This window comes from Gossypium hirsutum, chromosome A03, assembly GCF_007990345.1.
Source record: "Gossypium hirsutum isolate 1008001.06 chromosome A03, Gossypium_hirsutum_v2.1, whole genome shotgun sequence".
NCBI classification, from domain to species: domain Eukaryota; kingdom Viridiplantae; phylum Streptophyta; class Magnoliopsida; order Malvales; family Malvaceae; genus Gossypium; species Gossypium hirsutum.
The window spans coordinates 101156274-101174776 of record NC_053426.1 but is presented as its reverse complement, the minus strand read 5'-3'; the positions used below and the strand labels follow the sequence as shown (position 1 = coordinate 101174776).

General features: G+C 31.1%; 2 protein-coding genes and 1 long non-coding RNA gene across 5 annotated transcripts; 2 read left to right on the top strand and 1 right to left on the bottom strand.

Annotated features, from left to right (window-relative positions):
• Positions 1-2818: 2818 nt before the first annotated feature.
• Positions 2819-3622, top strand: LOC107888093 (uncharacterized). Its single transcript, XR_001681278.2, has 2 exons — positions 2819-2980; positions 3330-3622. It is a non-coding gene; the product is annotated as an uncharacterized lncRNA (long non-coding RNA).
• A 2992-nt stretch (positions 3623-6614) lies between these two features.
• On the top strand, positions 6615-7566 carry LOC107886616 (zinc finger protein 5-like). The gene has a single exon (NM_001326728.2). The coding sequence runs from the start codon at positions 6659-6661 to the stop codon at positions 7376-7378; it is 720 nt and encodes a 239-aa protein (NP_001313657.1). The 5' UTR covers positions 6615-6658; the 3' UTR covers positions 7379-7566.
• Positions 7567-12756: 5190 nt separating this feature from the next.
• Positions 12757-17245, bottom strand: LOC107944190 (uncharacterized). Of its 3 annotated transcripts, XR_005917559.1 has the most exons (4): positions 16574-17245; positions 16027-16092; positions 14854-14937; positions 14509-14734 (listed from the first exon to the last, which is right to left on the bottom strand). XR_005917559.1 is itself a non-coding variant. In XM_041099987.1 (3 exons), exons 1-3 carry the CDS (start codon positions 15477-15479, stop codon positions 12989-12991), a joined length of 369 nt encoding a protein of 122 aa, XP_040955921.1. In that variant the 5' UTR covers positions 15480-15627; the 3' UTR covers positions 12757-12988. The 3 variants fall into 3 exon arrangements, 1 of the variants encoding a protein (XP_040955921.1); XR_005917560.1 differs by lacking the exons at positions 14509-14734; positions 16027-16092; positions 16574-17245 and adding exons at positions 12757-13060; positions 15329-15627; XM_041099987.1 differs by lacking the exons at positions 14509-14734; positions 16027-16092; positions 16574-17245 and adding exons at positions 12757-13122; positions 15329-15627.
• Between the last annotated feature and the right edge of the window lie 1258 nt (positions 17246-18503).

Here is an 18503-nt window from a genome sequence, read left to right as displayed (position 1 = left end):
GTACCCTTCGATAAGACTGTCACCTTTCTCTTGTTGTGTTGTCTCAGCCCATATCCGGACAGCCGCGTTTGTCTTCTACTTTATCAAAAAACCCTTTTCCATGATAAGCTATCTATTTAAGAACCGAATACGAATCAACACCTTTTATGATGAAAATGCCATGCAAATACAATTAAAGTAAAACAAAGCATGTCAGTAATTCATACACAGTTCAAAGCAAACAAAGAATAATAAATATAGCACTTGCTCAGGTAACCACTAGGTTTCGGAGTGGCTCTACCTAGGGTGGGTTCTTAAGGCTCGCTACATGGGGCTTGGTTCTAGAGTGAGGGTACCTGAACCAGCAGATTCCTCGATCTTCACCCATTATAGGCTCATACAGACCGAGTTCAGTTCAGGGGAATACATTTCCCTATGGCTGCACGGAGATGAAAATCTCACGAAGACATAGGTATGGACGTATCCCGAAAGCGATCCACTATCCTGCACGGAGGTGAAAACCTCACGAAAGAGTAGTTTCTCACCCCCACTTAAAGGGGTGTGACCACAGCGGTCATGCAATGCAATGTGCGAGGATATATGCATAAAAACTCGAAGCGATTAAAGAAAATAGGAATAAAATGATGAAAACCGCAAGAAAACGGGTGAAATGCAATGAAAGGATCGTATATCAAAATCAAATTTTCAATTTTCGATAAAAAGACAAAAGTTAATCAACATGTAGCTTGACTCTTTTGTGGTATCCCCAGCGGAGTCGCCAAGCTGTCGTAACCATTTTTTGAAAAACGGGAATGACTTAAATTTTGAAAATGAAAACGAAAAAAAAGGGAGTCGCCACCAATCCTTTTTTGATGAGGTGTGATCGGATCACCTTAAATTAGTCATTTTAATAAAAGTTAAGATTTATCAAAACGATAAGTTCGGGAGTCGGTTACGCACGAGGAAGGATTAGCACCCTCGATACGCCCAAAATTGGTACCTAGTCGATTAATTAGTGCCTTAGTGTCGAAGATTCGAAAACTTGAAAGAATTTAAAACACAATCCCTCTTTGTATGAATGCTTAAATATTAAAGACCTTCTCAACTCAAAATATAAAATGTCACATCCAGTGAGTTAGGACACAACATCTTGAATTTTCGAGAGCGAGCTTGCCTTTTATAAAATCTGTGTATTTTATTAAAAGGGTATTCGATTATTTAGAGTAAACGAGAGAGATCGAAACCCAGTAAGTTAGGGCACGTTTTCTCGAATTCTCAAACATCGAATATTGCCTTTATTTCAAAACAAATTCTTATTTCGAGATGACAAAATGTCATACCCGGTAAGTTAGGGCACAACACTTCGCATCTTCGAGAATAAGCATTTTTCAAAACTCGTATAGTGATTTAAAAAGAATATATTCCGTTATTTAGGTTAAATGATAAAAGTCGAAATCCAGTAAGTTAGGGTACGATTATCTCGAATTACCTAATACGAGATATTACTTTTATGAAAGAATCGTTTTTAACATATTAAGTAAAAACGTGATTTATAGTAAAATATAAAACAAATTAGGGTATTAATATGTATAATAACATAATGATAGGTGTGATAGTGTCAAAAAAATAATAACATGAGCAGTTATAAGTGATGAATAAATAGAAATGTTAGTAACATGTAAATATAAATAAATGCATGAGGAAAATAAAACGATCGAATACATGAGTAAATAAATGAAAATGAATAAAACATGGCAAAATAAAAATGGCGATGATAACGTAGATGATGATATAGCGATAACATAAATAATAATAATATAAAACGATGCGCAGATATATACATAGACGCATTGAGATATATACGTAATAATAGAAATAAAATATATACGTAGTATTAAAAAAGGAAAATATACATAATATACATATATATATAATATATGAGATATTAAAATGTATATACATGGTAAAACATAATATGATATTTACAATATATAAAACTATAATAAAATGATATACACAATATAATATTAATTTACATGAGCATAATATGAAGTATAATATATAAATATATATTAAAAGTATGTATATATGACACAAATGTATTAACAAAACAATAATATCAAAACTAATAATAACAATAATATATAAAAGTATACGTATATATATTAAAGATATATAATAAATATTAATAATATAGAGGTAAAAATAGATATAACAAAATGTACATAATAGAATATTTGAATATGTATACATAAAACATATATTAGGAACAATAATAATATATAAAACAACTATAAGAATATATATAATATGTATATATATAGTATTAATTTAAAAGGGGCTAAATAATAATAAAATATGCTAAAAATAATAATACAAGAATGGTACAATAGAATAATGAATAATATTAAAATAACAAAGAGTAAAAATAATATAGAAAGTGTATCAAATAGGAGAAAGCGACTAAATTTGAAACAAATATTAAGTTTTGAGGCTGATTTAAAATGCCAATAAAGAGAAGGGACTAATTTGAAAGTGAAAATAACATATGAGGTCCAAAAGGGAATTTACCCGAGCCCTTGAAACGGTGTCGCTGAAGGGAGGACCAACTTGAAAAATGCGATAAACCTCGGGGCTAATTTAAAAGAATTAAAAACTTGATTGCAGAACATGTAAAAATCGGAAGGACTGCGAAAGTAATTATACCATACTTGCAAAAACACGCGGATCTTTCGGGCAGACGGGTCGGGTCGTGGATCGGCCCCCAAAACGACGTCGTTTTGGGCGTTTTGGGAGCTTGATGAAACGGCGTCGTTTGCCGGCCCTATATAAGTCAGCTTTTTAAAAAAAATTTCATTTCTCTATTCTGTTTTAAGAAAAAAACTTCATCTTCTTTCTTTTTTCTCTGGGTTTGCCCAGAAACCGGCGAGGAGCCAGCCGTCCGCCGCTGTGTCGTCCGCCATGCCAGCTAACGTACACGATGGCCGAAAATCGCCCCGAGGTAAAGATTTTTCCCCTTTTTTATTATATTTATTCGTTTAATATATGTGTGTATTGTTTTAATAGAAGGGATACTATATATACAAATAAATTCGAAAACAAAATAAAAAAAATAAAAAGAAAAATCGATAACCTTAGATTTGGCCCTCGATCTGTTTTGCTTCGATTTTGAGTTTTTGTGTTTGAGTATGTTTTTTATGTTAATATTGCTTTTGCATTATGAGAATAAAATGAAAATCAGGAAGCAAAAAAAAAAAAAAAGCCCTTTTACATTGTTTATTCTTGCTTATATATTTGTTTACACTGCCCTCTTTCTTGCTTTCTATCTATTCTTGTTTAATGCATTGCAGGTGCTTGTGGCGGTGGACTTAATGGGGCGGTGCTGCAGCAAAGACGGTGGCCAGGCAAGTGGTGATGGGACAGGGAGGCAACAGCTAGGGTTTGTTGTTCTTTTCGTTTTAGGTTTTGAATTGGGCTGCTGTTGAGTTTTGAGTTTAGTAGGTTTTGAGGTTATTGGCTTAGTGAGTTTTGGGGTTTTGGGCCCAAAATTGGACTTGTACAAACATAATTTGTTGAGAAAAAGTGGCTTTTCAGAATAAGCCTTTTGGACTACAAAATATAAAATAAAATAAAATTGTAATCATAGCAATGGCTATTTTGCAACGGTTGATTGAGAGGATAAAGGAAGTAACAACGGCTACTCGAGTGAATGTAAGGAGTTACAGCTCGTAAAGATTTTGATCAATTTCTGGAAATTAAAACAATTTGGCTAGGGAGGGAGGAATCAATCAATTTGCAACATACTAGACTTTCAAGCTTAATTCTCATGCATGTAACCCCTCTTTTCTACTAGCCCTTGAAGTCCAATAACACATTATGGCTTATAAACAAAATCCAAAGAGACTTGTGGAATTCTTTTGAAAACACTTCATTTCCAACATTTACTAAAGCAATTTTAATCCAAGATGTAGTCTAAGAGAATTCAGTTGACCAAGGATATTGATCTTCTGAAATGCTACTTTGTGATTTATTTGATCATCTCAAATAACAATATCGAAAATGTTTTTATCAAATAAATTTCTATATTCCACATTTATCTCAAATTCCAACGCCATAATTTCATACGAATGGAATTAACATGTAATTACATGTAAGCTAAAGATTGCAGGAAGCTTATTATTTGGAATAAATATTGGCTCCACTAATTTGGAAGTGATCATTTAGTACCTCCATGGATGTGTAACCCTCAACTACTAATGTTGCAACAACCAGCAATCACAGTTTGCCATGTCTTTATCACCATCAGAACTGTGCTTTGATTTATAGTTTGATATATGTAGTAAACAATCAACATGTGAAATTCCTGTTTGTTCTATTACGTTTGGTGGCAGCTTTATCATTAATTTATTGCTTTCACTGTTGTTTCAACTTGTCATTTAGTTTACAAATAACAGTAAAGTTGAAAAATGGGTATAGCTTATGTTACATGTTTATTCAAGTATTCCACCAGCTGGATGAATTTCCTAGTGCCTTCCCACACCTGCAATTCTCCACCATTAGCCTCAGTCCCCTCTGCTTCCCTCCTTCTTTTCCATTACTGGGAAGTTTCCACTTTGAGCCACCAGTCCCTTCTCCAAGATGGTGCAACTTATATTATGAACTTCCTCAAAGTGAGCTTAGCTTTTGCATCAAAAAATTCAATTAAGTGGTGGAAACACATTGGAAATTTTCTTTTAGAGATAATAATATCATATGTAGCTCAAGTATTTGTTAAATCAACTTAAATATTAGGAATATTTTATTTATTCAAGGTTTGCCTTGGTCAATCTTGGCATTCTTTGTGGGTTTCTTTAAAGATAATTAAACGCTTTTTGGAGTTGTCTAGAAGAGAAGATTGGATGGAAACAGGAATTTGGGAGGGGTGGGCCACCTTTTGATCCTCTATCAAAGCAGGGGATAAAATGAATTGAAACCAGCTGAAATCAATCAATCAACCCACCCACCCACTTTGCCACCATAACCCATTTACCTTCACAATGGTCTCAGTTTATTCCACATGTTAGGATAATCAGAATGCTTTATGACAACTATTTAAAAAAAAAACCCACAATTCAATATAAAAGTAATACCAGTATTAATTTAAAGCTCAATGAATTGAATTAATTAATAGTTTATATGCTTTTAATTTTATTTGGTACAATATTGACAATTTATATACGATAATAGTATAGAGGAATCAATGAAAGCATGCCTATGTCCAGAAGCAAGAAAGCAATTTGAATAGGTTTGGAGAAAAGAAATAAAGAAGTGGGGATTTGGGTAGCATGAGAGAGATCTATTGGTGGACTTGTTCGACCAATGAAAGATGAAGAAGCTATGGAGACATTGAAATAACAACACAATCTAATACAGTTTCTAAAATTGTCCCTAAAGCTACACAAAGTGGGGTCCAAAACCACAACAACTGTCCAACACAAATGCTTTTTATAATGTAATACAATAATATAGGGTTGATGACTTGATTCACCTGAAAACATATGCTTTTGCTATAAAATATAGGCTTTCCCTGCTCTAAGAAGATATGCCCAGATCTCATCCAAGACCCCTATTCATTATAGTATATATGCTTACATCATTCCCCACTTCTTTATATTCCTTTATTTAGCGAACTACTCTTAATATTTTAATCCCTTTCTCAAAACTTGGTCAATTTAGACATATCACCCCAACTTTATTTATATTTTCCTAAAACTAAAATAAAAACACCTTTGTGGGTGGAGAATGATTATTAGTAATTACAGGGAAGCTGCATCAAGTGCTACAGGAACTCAACATTATTTATGCATTAATTAAATATATGTTGATAGATTTAGCAATACCTATTTTATTATAAATGTGTTTAAGCTGCATTAATTTTGAATTCGATTTTTATTGTGAAAATTTTCCTACAATTACAAAGTGCTGCTAATTTAGTTATTGATAAGCTTGGAGATGAGGTAGAGCATTATTAATTATGACATTATGAATCCACTGAGAGATTAGTTGGATTTAAAATATAAGAAAATAAGCATTTGGATATTATGGGGGGGGGGTTGAAGAACGGTAGAGGATTTGGGATATCTTGAAAAGCTACAATCCCTTCCTACCATGAAGATTACGTCCCCTTCTTTCTTTGACTTTGTGTTAATTTAGGGATTATTATAATAGTAACTTTAATCTTGTCTTTGAGAACGGAATATTTGTTTTAAATGTGCAAGTGCTTCCATAATTGATTGTCTTTATCTAATTTAAAATTGGTTTACAGACCATAGAATTCATCGTTAAAAATGAAAACACTGAATCCTCTTTGATTGAGAAAGTTTCAAGTGTATATCTACTACAAAATGGACACCTTTGTTTTTATTTTTATTTTTATAAACCAATAACAATTTTCTTTCCATATTATTGAATCATACGGCTTCTCCGATCTGACTTTTTCTTTTTTTTTTTTTTATTTTGCTATTGACCCATTTTTACGTTTATGCTGTTCATGATTATTATTAAACTATTCCACTTTAAGATGCTTTGAATTGTTGGAAACCTTAGAGATTGGAGAGTTACTATATAAAGGTAGACAAACCACACAACTCATAGTCATAGGCTCATAGATACATCAATACTTTCCTCAATTTCAAGAGAGATGGAAAAAGATGCATGTGATTGCGAAAATGGTTATTCTCAAGCTGGATTCTCTGTCGAGAAAAAGCTTAGACTGTTCGGGTTTGAGCTCAACCCGAGCAACAGCAATGGCGACTCCATGAAAGTTTGTGGTGAAGGTGATGAAAGTGTGAATTCATCCAACACCATTTCTTCTACAGCCAAGGAGAAAAGCTCGATGGTAGAGGCGGACGACAAGAAATTCGAGTGCCAATATTGCTTCAAGGAATTCGCCAACTCACAGGCGCTTGGAGGTCATCAAAATGCGCACAAGAAAGAGAGGATGAAGAAGAAAAGATTGCAACTTCAAGCCAAGAGGGCCAGCCTCAATTGTTATCTTCAACCTTTTCAGAGCAGTCTTGGTTTCGGCTCTCCATGGTACTATGATTCTCCCGCTTATGCTACTGCTGATTTCACTCCTTGCGAAGAATCTCAAATAAGTTTCAGTCAATTCGAGCAACATAGCCATTTTAATGGCTCTCATGCATCGAATTTGTACAGGCTACCTTCTGAAATGATTCCTTTCCAGCGAGATTCATCCATGTTCACGTTAATACAAGATGACAGATCAAGGGATAACAGGCCTGTCTTCAAGCCGCCTTCTTCCACTCCAACAAAGCAAAGCTGTAAATCCTTGGATCTTCAATTAGGCCTTGGTTTGCAGCAATCTACGATACAGAGTTCCTCTGGAGGTGGTATATAGCACATGCATATGAACTAAGGAGGACATACACAGCATGCAAGGCGCCACTAGCCGTGTAAAATACATACCCGACAAAAGCACACTTTCAATACGGCGCCATATACAGATCCGGAACTGCAGGGCAAGACATCAAAAAAGAAACATACACGGTAAAGATATGCTTGGACACAATTGAAACAAACCTGGACACGATTGAATATAAGATGAAAGTTCTTCTTTCTTTGTATTTTTTTTTTAAAATTTCATAGTTTTTAGAAGAAATTAAGTATATTGGATGAGAAAGTATTATAAAAAAAAATTTATTGTCATGCCTTTCATGGATTGTTAATAACATATATTATTGTATCGACGAATCCATGTTCATGCCATGTTATATATCTCAATTTTATGATGATAAAAGTCCGTACATAACACTTGGTGTATGTACTTTTGAGACATGTACCGGAGCAGAGAGCTAAGGAATTACATATTGAAGGAAACCCAGGTTGAGAATGCCACTATACAGACAAAGAACAAAGCAATAAGATTGCCGGTAGAAAAGTTTAAGGTGGAACCCTAGTACTCCAAAATTCGATTCTCCAACAAGCTAAAATCCATATGGAACTCAGAATTTCAATTTTATTAAATATTATTTTAGTTTTATTTATAAGGTGGACTGGTTGTTAATTAATCTATTATTTATTTCTTGGAGTCATTGTCAATATACAACAACTTGCACGCACTTGCTTTTAGAAGAGTTAGCAATAAGATTTGCAGAAAATTGCACTGTTTTTCTGGTGGGTTTCGTGTTCCTAGACCTGCCCTGATTGCTGATGAACAAGGTCCCCGATAAAAGGATTCAACAACACATTACCTGCAAGCTGGTCTTTGTTAGGAATGACAGAGCCTTTAGGCCATCAAACAAGTTTTTATTTAAAGGGTTATCTACCATTGAACTACATCACCATCTTCTAATTAATTGTTACAAAATACAGGTTTGTCGTTATTCAGTAGACAACTTATCCATTAAATATTTACGTTTTGATAAATTATGTAGAATTTTTACATTTTTGAACTGACTTGTCTCCTGTTTCTTACAAAACAAGCTACACATTCCATTTTATTTTCCAACTGTTCCCACTTCATTCCAAATTGTTTAATCTTTTGGCTTTGGATTTTCTCGTTGAAGTAAATAACTTGATAACTTTGACCTGGCCAATTGGTCAATGATTCACTATATACTCAAGGTTATGGGATTCATATCTGTAAGTTGTGTTTATGGGATAGTTTAAATGGATGTGTAAAAACCTGACTCTTATATGAACGGTATGTAGTTCTATCCTCCTCCCAGTGACCAATCTCCTTCACTAAATCTTCTGTTAACATATTTCACTTAATTATGTTTATGGTTATGTCAGAAGTTGAAATTTTAGAACATGATTGTTATTGTTAAAAGGAAGCACACAAAACATGCTTGTTTTTATTATATTGATTATAAAACAAAAACATATTTCCCATAACCTAATTTGTTAGATGGTAATAAAAAAATATATATATACATATAATTTGAAATGGTAGAGTTTAAATAAATAAAAACCAAGTTACTTCGAATGAGTTATTAATTAATATAAATGGATATCATCCGCTACTTAGATTTCATTGGTTCAGCAGCAGAATATATAATTAGATACGTGAAGGAGATGGGTATATAATTGCATACCCCACCTATTAATCACCCATGATAGTTAACCTTTGCTATATTTATTTAAATAAATAAATGAATTGTTGGCCCAGAAAAACCCTCAAGAGAGAAAGAAAAGCACGCTAGATATATCCATATGCAATCAATTAAATAATACGAACAAAAAAGAATGACCTATTTAACAGATTTTTAAATTTTAATATGTTGAATTTACTATTTCTAAACTAATCATGCTTCTATTTTATTCCATATCCTACTTCTTATACTATAACTATTTTTTTCCTTTTAACATATATATATATATAGCTACCTAGCGTAACTTCTACAAATACCTTATATTATTATCATCATCATCAAATAACAGACATGATTTTTTAGTGCAAATAACTGTTGAATTTTGACTATGAAAAGAATTTGGGCACCCACATTGTGCAGTGGATGTGTCAAAAGTTGGGTTCTAAAGTTCAACAAAATTGTAGAGGTTAACGGAAAGTTTTGGGCACCCATGTATGCATGTGGCATGTGGGGCTTTGAACTAAAGAATAGGAATTTCTTGCACGTTTTGAAGATGGAAAGTGGCATGTGTTCATCAAGTATGGGCTGTATTGTAGTTCGAGCCTGTACCTGTAAACCTACGGAATGTAGCGTTTCAATTTTATCTTTACAGAAGAAGAAGACCATAAGTGGCGGTAGGACCTATTTATTATTCCTTACATAAGATCTCTCAGTTTTGTCATCTAATAATATTTTCTTAACAGTTAACTCAAATATGATTAATTTTAAAGTATTCTTGTGACTTGTTTTTACTATACAATTAATTATTATATTAACTTCTCTAAATATATATTAAAATTTGACCATCGAAAAATGTCTGCTTTCTACTTTAATTTCATGTCTCAACATTTTTTCATGTTTTCTTATTAAATACAAAAACATTTTTTAAGGAATAAAAATAATTATATTTAGGACTTCTAACAAAAAACAATTACTTTAAAGGTGAGTAAAAAGTTTTTGTGTCAACTATTTAATTAATTACATTGTTTTCATTTTGATTATTTAATTATGAAAAAATTATAATTACATTGTTTTTACATTCAATCATTAGGTTATATTTGTTTCATAGAAAATATTTTCTGCATTTTTACATTCAATCATTAAGTTCTATTTGTTTCACATAAAATATTTTCTACATTTTTCTGTGTTTATTTCATGAAAAATAATTTGGTCAATGGAAAATAAACTCTTTTTTTTCTAGAAAATGATTTATTCTTTTGAAAAGCGTAATTTATTTTCCAAAAAATAGCTTCTTTATGGGTGATTTTATTTTTGTATAAAAATTAACTTAAGTCAAGCTTAATATTATTATATTAATAATAAATTTTTATTTTTAAAAATATTTAATATTAATAAAATATTAATATAAAATACTATAATTTTCAATTTTATTAAGCATACATATTTAATTATCTATATCTAATCATATAATAATTTATTAATATAATTTATTATTTTAATAAATTATTTAATATTTCAATTTTACATTAATAATAAATTTTAAAAACAATAATTTTAAATAATTTTCTTCATATATTATTGAAAAATAATCAACATTAATATTTTAATAATAAATATTTATTATAATTATAAATATATTAATAATAAATGTTTTGTAGTATAAAAGTTAAAATATGTCATAAGTCTATGTACTCTTTACAATTTGGAATTTAGTCTCTCTACTTTTCAGATTTGATAATCAAGTTCAATTGTTAACATTGTTAATTTTTTTGTCAATTTTTTTACATCAATTTTTTAAATAAAAATACTCAGTATCCATGCAACTAAAAAATAACATTATAATAAACATGAATTTAACAAAATAATTTTAACAATGCTAATAGCTAAACCTGAATTTTGATATCTAAAAAGTGGGACTAAGCCAAAAATAAAAGTGCATAGACTAACAATACGTTTGGTTCACTGTAATGGAATAGGGCTGTAATTGAATAGAGCTGTGATAGAATAGAGCTGTAATCAGTAATTCAACTGTTTGGTTGAATGGAATGGAATAGAGCTGTAATAGAATTCTTGTGTTTGGTTGAATGGAATGATGTTGTAATAGCATAAGAAAAAAGGCTAAAATGACCAAAGGACCCTTAACAGAATTTTTGTTGGTAGATGATTATTGTTATTAAATTTTAATAAGATTATTGATACATATATTTTAATAAAAATAAAATAAATAATTTAATCATTTTTTAACATAATTATTATTAAATGCAATTTAATAAAATAATATATATTTTAATAACATTATTAATATAATTATTAATAATATTTAATAATAATTTTATATTAAAATTATTATTAAGAACATTTCAATGCCTAATATATTTGTTTTAATCTAGCCTTTCACCTGTTGTCTTAGGTCACAATTGCCGATATAAAAAAATGAATTTAGCATACCATATGATTATTGTTATTATTATTAAATTTTAATAAGATTATTATTAAAAATATTTTAATAAAAATAATAAATAATTTAATCATATTTTAACATGATTATTACTAAATATAATTTAATAAAATAATATATAATTTAATAAAATTCTTAATATAATTATTATTAAATAAATTAAAAAATCATAATATATAATAGTATAAAAATAATATATAATCTACTTTATTATTTTTAAACTGCACTACATAATGTGCTAAAATATCATAAGTGAAATAAATAATTTGATTATTCTACAATAAAAAGTAAAATATAAGAAGTAATAAATAACTTGAGAATCATATTTCACATCCAAACATAATATTCATATATTAACAAAAAGTGACATGATTTCATTAGTTTATATGTCATAATCCATATGTTATAAAATTTTACAACCTCAAAAAGTTACAACATTGTAATGACATTCTATCATGTCATTATACCATCCCAATCTATTACAAACACAAAAAGTTACCAAAATATCATCAACACAACTATAATTTTTTAATGGTCAGCAAGAAATCTTCTGACCCATCCCAATCGCACAGAAGAAGGTAAACTAAAGAAAATGAGTATTTGCGTTGGATTATCTGGAATTTTGCTCAAAGCGCGATAGCGCTCATCCTCAGTTAAACCTTCTACTTCACATAATGTTGGATATAATTTTAGAGCACTTTCTTGAAGTGTCATTTCTGACCTTTGTTGAATTAGCACCTCGGAAGCAATACTCCTATTGATTTCAACGCCAACGGTCTCGATCTTTTCCGCTAATAAAGTGGCAGCATCATTAAATGAAGTGGATGAAATATGATCACTTGCATCAGAAGTCTTTTTCTTCTTCTTTGAAAATGTGGAATCACCTTGGTTTATAGCTGGTTGCTGTTGTGTGCCTGAAAGATCCATGTCATCCAAAGAAACATCAGCTTCGCATCCATGAAAATCATTTCTTTCTTCATGAGTATTTGTAGTAGCTACATCCTCAGCATCTATTTCTTCAATAATATCAGCGACTGTTTGAGCATCTTTCCCAGTGGCTCGATCTTTTGTGTAGATGGCTGTAAGTTGGTCATAATAAGGGAAACTACGATGTTTGAATTGAGCGGCTTCTTTATGACTCTGAAAAAAAAAAGAAGAATTCATATTAGATATAAGTTTGGTCAAATTAAGATAATAAAGACTTGAAATAATTCTTACTTTTATATATGAGTTCCACACCGCATCTTCAGCAACAACAAGCTGCCTATTCTCATCCCAACCAAAACCGCTATTGTTTTTTCCGCTGAGCATGTCATAAACGATTGACCAATCCCTTTTCAATGTCCTAATCCTCGATTCAAGATTAGGTTTAGCCTTCAACTTGGCATCGGGTAAAACTTTTTCTAACATTTTTTCCAACTCATTTAAATAACCGGCTTTAAATCCCGTATCAGCATTAAAGGTTCCAACATTGTGCAAGTCGACCATACAGGCAACCAACGCAGCATCTTCTTCTGGAAGCCATTTCCTTTTGGTTCCTCGAGAATTTTGGGAAGAAACACATGCTTGTGAAAAACTTGACATAATTATCTTAAGGAAAAAAAATTAAACATAAGTTCAATATTATGAATAAAAAAGTGAACACTTTATAAAATTATAACACATGATGAATCAATACAAAATAATTTATAATTCAACAAGTCTAGTACAATACAAAAAAATAATTCAAACACCACCAAAGTTTCATAAACTAGATTCATGAAATAACATAAACGAATTAACGTTTACTACTTTTACCCTAAACCTAACTAATTTCTAGATGCTTGCCATTCATCGAACATTTGGTTGGCTAGTTCCATCCTCCAAGTAGCCCATGCATCTGATGGATGAATATTTACGATATTTGAATCATCGTCATCTATCACATTACTAGGTAATCATTCTCCCAACTCTGCTTCAATAGAATCAAGACTCATATAGGTTTGAATAAAATTATGGAGCAAACAACAGGCAATAATGATTCTATTGTGCACCCTCACAGGATAAAACGATGGACTCCTAAGTATTCCCCATCTAAGTTTTAATAACCCAAAGCATCTTTCAATAACATTACGCGCTGAAGCATGTTTCATATTGAAAAATTCTTCCAGAGTACTTGGCTGGTAACCTTGACGCCACTCATTCAAATGATATCTTTGTCCTCTAAAAGGTGCAAGAAATCCCTCACAATTTGTGTATCCAGCATCATCTAGATAATAACAACCTATAAAAAAACTATTTGTCATGATTAATTTCCCAAAAAAGTATGATCTTAAAGATTTATTCAAAGTCTTCTAATTTTGCACTTTACCATGAGGAACTTTTAATCCATGTCTCCTACTAATGGCATCTCGAAGAACCCTACCATCAGCAACAGAACCTTCCCAACCAGGAAGAGCATAAACAAATTGCATATCAGGTGTACAAACACCTAACATATTTGTTGCTATGTCACCTTTTCGCATTCGATATCTAGATTTATCAACTGTTGGAACCCTAATCTTGATGTAGGTTCCATCTAAAGAACCTAAACAATTCTATATCACATGTATAAAACCTTGAGTTAGGATACTATATTTAAATCTAACTCAACTAAATTATGTACGAGCTATATATAGAACTCACTTTAATACCTTGAACCATTTCCACTTTGGGTCTGTAGAATTAGCTGTAATTGGCTCTGCTTTTTTAAATAGCACATCTTGTAAGCGTATGACAGCATTTAAAACATTGTGAAATGATCTGCTAACGGTTTCCCTAGACCTATTAAAGTGATGCTTGATAACTCGATTTTTAAGATGATGAGAAATGATATGTAAAAACATTGCCACTTGCTCATCAATAAGCATGTTCCTTGACGACTTCAATCCCCCTAAAGTTTGTAAGATCTCACATAGTTTAAAAAATATAGTTCTCTTCATCCTAACTTGTTCAATACAGGTCTCGTCACTAGCATATACAAGTCTTTTCACATAATCTCGTTTTGCATAAAAATCTAAAATATAGGATCCAATCCTTGGTCTATAAGTATGTAGGCTATGGATGGCACCCAATGTAAGTAAGAACCAACTCGCAACTGTACACAGTTGCAACCATATTGTCACTGCAAGACCAATTCTTTTACGCCTCACACTTTGTACTATTAAAGGCAGACGAGCCATTACTGCAAGATATTAAAGTGTTACATATCTTTAAATCATAGTAAAAAGGTCACATTTCTTCAATACTAATTTCAATAAAAGTAAAACAAAATCAAAGAATTTAATTGATTAAAGAACTTACAGTAGTTTAGTGAGTACAAGAAGCTCAATTGTGAGTGGAGGAAGCAATCAAGCAAGCCAAATAAGAAAAGGAAGTAATAACGCACTGTCAAAGAAAAATGAACAATACATATTTATCAAATTTCATTCAACAAAATCAACTCTTTGTTTAGCAAATAATAATATCTTGAACATTAAAAGAGAAATTAATAATGAACATCTAATCTTGAAATACATCCACATCCAAATTACATAATTTCAAACTTTGATTTTTAAAATCATTACTATTATTTGAAGGGTTGATTAATTCATATTCATCCATAAACTAGATTCCAACTTAACAGTACAATTTAATTTAATGTGGTTTAACAAAGTAGTATTAGTCTCAACATTGTGATAATTGATTTGCTATAAGAACTTCGGGGGTTATTTTTATTTTTAATAAGATGTAACCGCTGAAGACTAAAATTGAGATTATACCAAAATATATAACTTACCAGACTTCAATGTTGGCCTTGTCGCTAGTAAAAACAGCCAAAGATCCATTATGTTCGTCATTAACAAAAGCTTTACCAGCCAAAGTAACCCCATACACTCTTTCACCATCTTCTCCATTAAACGTATGACTCCCAAACATAGATATAACATCCAAGTAGGTAAATACTTTTTTACAGTTGAATACACCTAATATTATTTTTAAAAAGTAAAAATATAACTTGAAACTGCTTTTATTTAACTAAATTAAACCATTATTTGAATACATTAATCCTTATTTGACCAATTTAAAAAAATTTAATCATTATTGGGGCACATTCGAAAAAAATAGTTTTTATTTAATTATTTTAACCCAATTTGAGCATCTCCACTATAAAAAAAATAATTAAACCCAATTTAATTATTTTAACCCAATTTGAGCATCTCCACTATAATATTTTTTAACAATTTGGAAACCCAAAAATGCAAAGGACAAGCCATTAAACATTCCTAAACACCATACCGAGACGACACCACCACATCGAAAGGATACAAAATTGATTAAAATAAACTCAAAACATTAAACAGAAAAGCTTATAAAAAAATTAAGAGGAAAAAGGAAAAAGAATCAAATTTATTTCAAATCCACAATTCAATACCCATCCATCCATCCATCCATCCATATACATTATTTGGAATCAAGGTAGCAAAGAATACTAACCGAATAAATGCTGACTGCTTTGCCATCTTCTACAATGATCTCGACTATAGTTTCTGATTGATTAGCCTATTGAAACAATGATTTTTCATCTATAGTTAGCCACATAAGAGATAGTTTGACAATTTCAATAAACTATGGATGCAACTAAACAACATATTGATTAAGGGCTGTACAACAGATTACAGTGATACTACAACTACCAAGTGTAGAAAATAATCTGACTCGAAAAACCTTAGCATCAAACCTGAATGACTCAAACCCAAAATAACCTGAACTTGGAATGACCCCAACATAAAATTGATCCAAACATGAAATTGACCTGAACCGAAGTGACTAAAAAATTTTATAACACGAATTGACCAAAGCCAAAACTAATCCCACTCACCCAATTGACATATCTACTTGAATGTACTTAAATATGCCACTCAAATAGATAGAACTCAGTCAGCACTTGGTCAGTGAACCCTACTTTACATAATTTTGAAGGCTAAGGGCCTAAATACATCCTACAAATACAAGAGTAGATACAAAAGGAAAACATATATACCTTGGTGAATTGGCACGTTTTTCAACTGGTTGATTTGCTATATTGGATGAATTACTCACAGGTTCTTCAACAGCCTGATATTTAGTCATCAAACAAACAAGTCGGTTAATCCATACCAGCTGAAATCACTGAATGCAATGTTTTCCGATCATTCACGAAAATAAAAATAATTATTAATAAGCCATTCTAAAACCTGATTTCAAGTCTCCAAGTACATAAATCAACTCATTTTTACTTGACACTCGAGAACATGATTGCTTGTAAACATCTCCAAGAATATAAATCAAACTCAGTAATCATGGGATATTAGTAGAGGATTCACATTCAAGGAAATTATGTCCACAATATTACATCTACAAGAGGGAATAAATATCTGAAAGAAATGTACTGGGAGTACTTGGATAATGGGCAAACTAAAGACTGACACCAAGCCCTTACCTCTTAAAAGGATTGAGTGAGCTAATTAAGGCAACAGTAGCAGACAATAAGCTGGCCCACTCTCCTTGAAGAGTTTTAGCTCTTACATCTTGCCGCAGTTCAAAGAGGAGTGGTTTCTCTTCATATAACCACTACCTATATCTGGAAAAGTTTTGCCCAGATACCGTTTATCCAAGCATCACCTTTTTTATGCTTACAGCATAACTCTTGAGCCAACTGCACAAATCTTTTCTTTCTATTTAGCCTCGCTTAAAGCACACTTAAATCGTTTTTCAACAGAAAGCATCTAAACCATGCTTAAAATATTTTAATCAACAGAAAGCACAGGATCTAGTTCAAGACATACATATATGTATATTAAATAATTTACCTTTTTTTTTCCTTTTAGCTCTCGTCAATCAACATAAGAGAAAATGAATTGATAGTCATCAAGATCAAGCTTAACTTAAGCAGGAAAAATTGGGGAAAAAATCGAACAAGCAAGCAAAATCTAGGCAAGAAAAATAAGAAATCGAGAGTAGACCTTGAATAAAAGCTAGTATTGGAAGAAATGTAGACCAAAAGTCAAAATTCCTCTTTGTTTCCTATGTACCGAAAAAGAAAAGGTAAATGAAAGAGAGATCCAAGCCTTTAAAACTCTAGATGGACATAAAAAGCCAAAGAAAGGAAAAGATCTAACCTCAGAGCACCCATTTGCTGAATGTAGAAGAGAACAAGGAAAACAGAAGTGAAACAGAAGTGAATCAGAGATGAAGATGAAGGGCGAATGAATGCTTGACTTGATTTGGAGATAAATGTTGAGGAAGAAATCTGGAGAGAATTTTGGGAAGAAGAGAGGCAGACTATTTTGGTCCAAAAACCTAAACGGTGTGGTGTTGAATAGGTATTCAGACCCCCAACCCCTGAATACCTAAACGGTAAGCTGAGGGAATGAGACTGTAATAGCAATTCCGTGGAATCACCTAAACGGTGAACCAAACAGCTGCTTTACTGTAGTGCGCGGAATTTGGGCGGAATAGAATAACAATTCCATCCAACCAAACGTAGTGTAAATTTCAAATTTACGAAGAGTACAAGGACTTATGACATATTTTAACCTAATATAGAAATATTAATATTAATTATATTAAAATGAGTATTTGTTTAAATAATGCTTAGCTTCATTTATCCCTTACAACTCTAATGTGTCAATATGTATTCTCATATATGCAATTTAAATTAAATTTTAATTAAGTATTATTTATTATTAAGTTTATATATGACATCAATTATTACAAAATATTTTTTATTATAAAATAAATTTTGATTGTTAAAAAAATTGCACTATAATATTTTATAAAAAAATATATATTTATATCGTGTTTGTTTTACAAAAACAATGTAAAATATAAATTTATAAATATAAAATAAACTTAATTAAACAATGAAAAGATAACAAAATGTTTGTTTATTTCACGGAAAACAACTTTTATGAAATATTTTTAGGAAATCT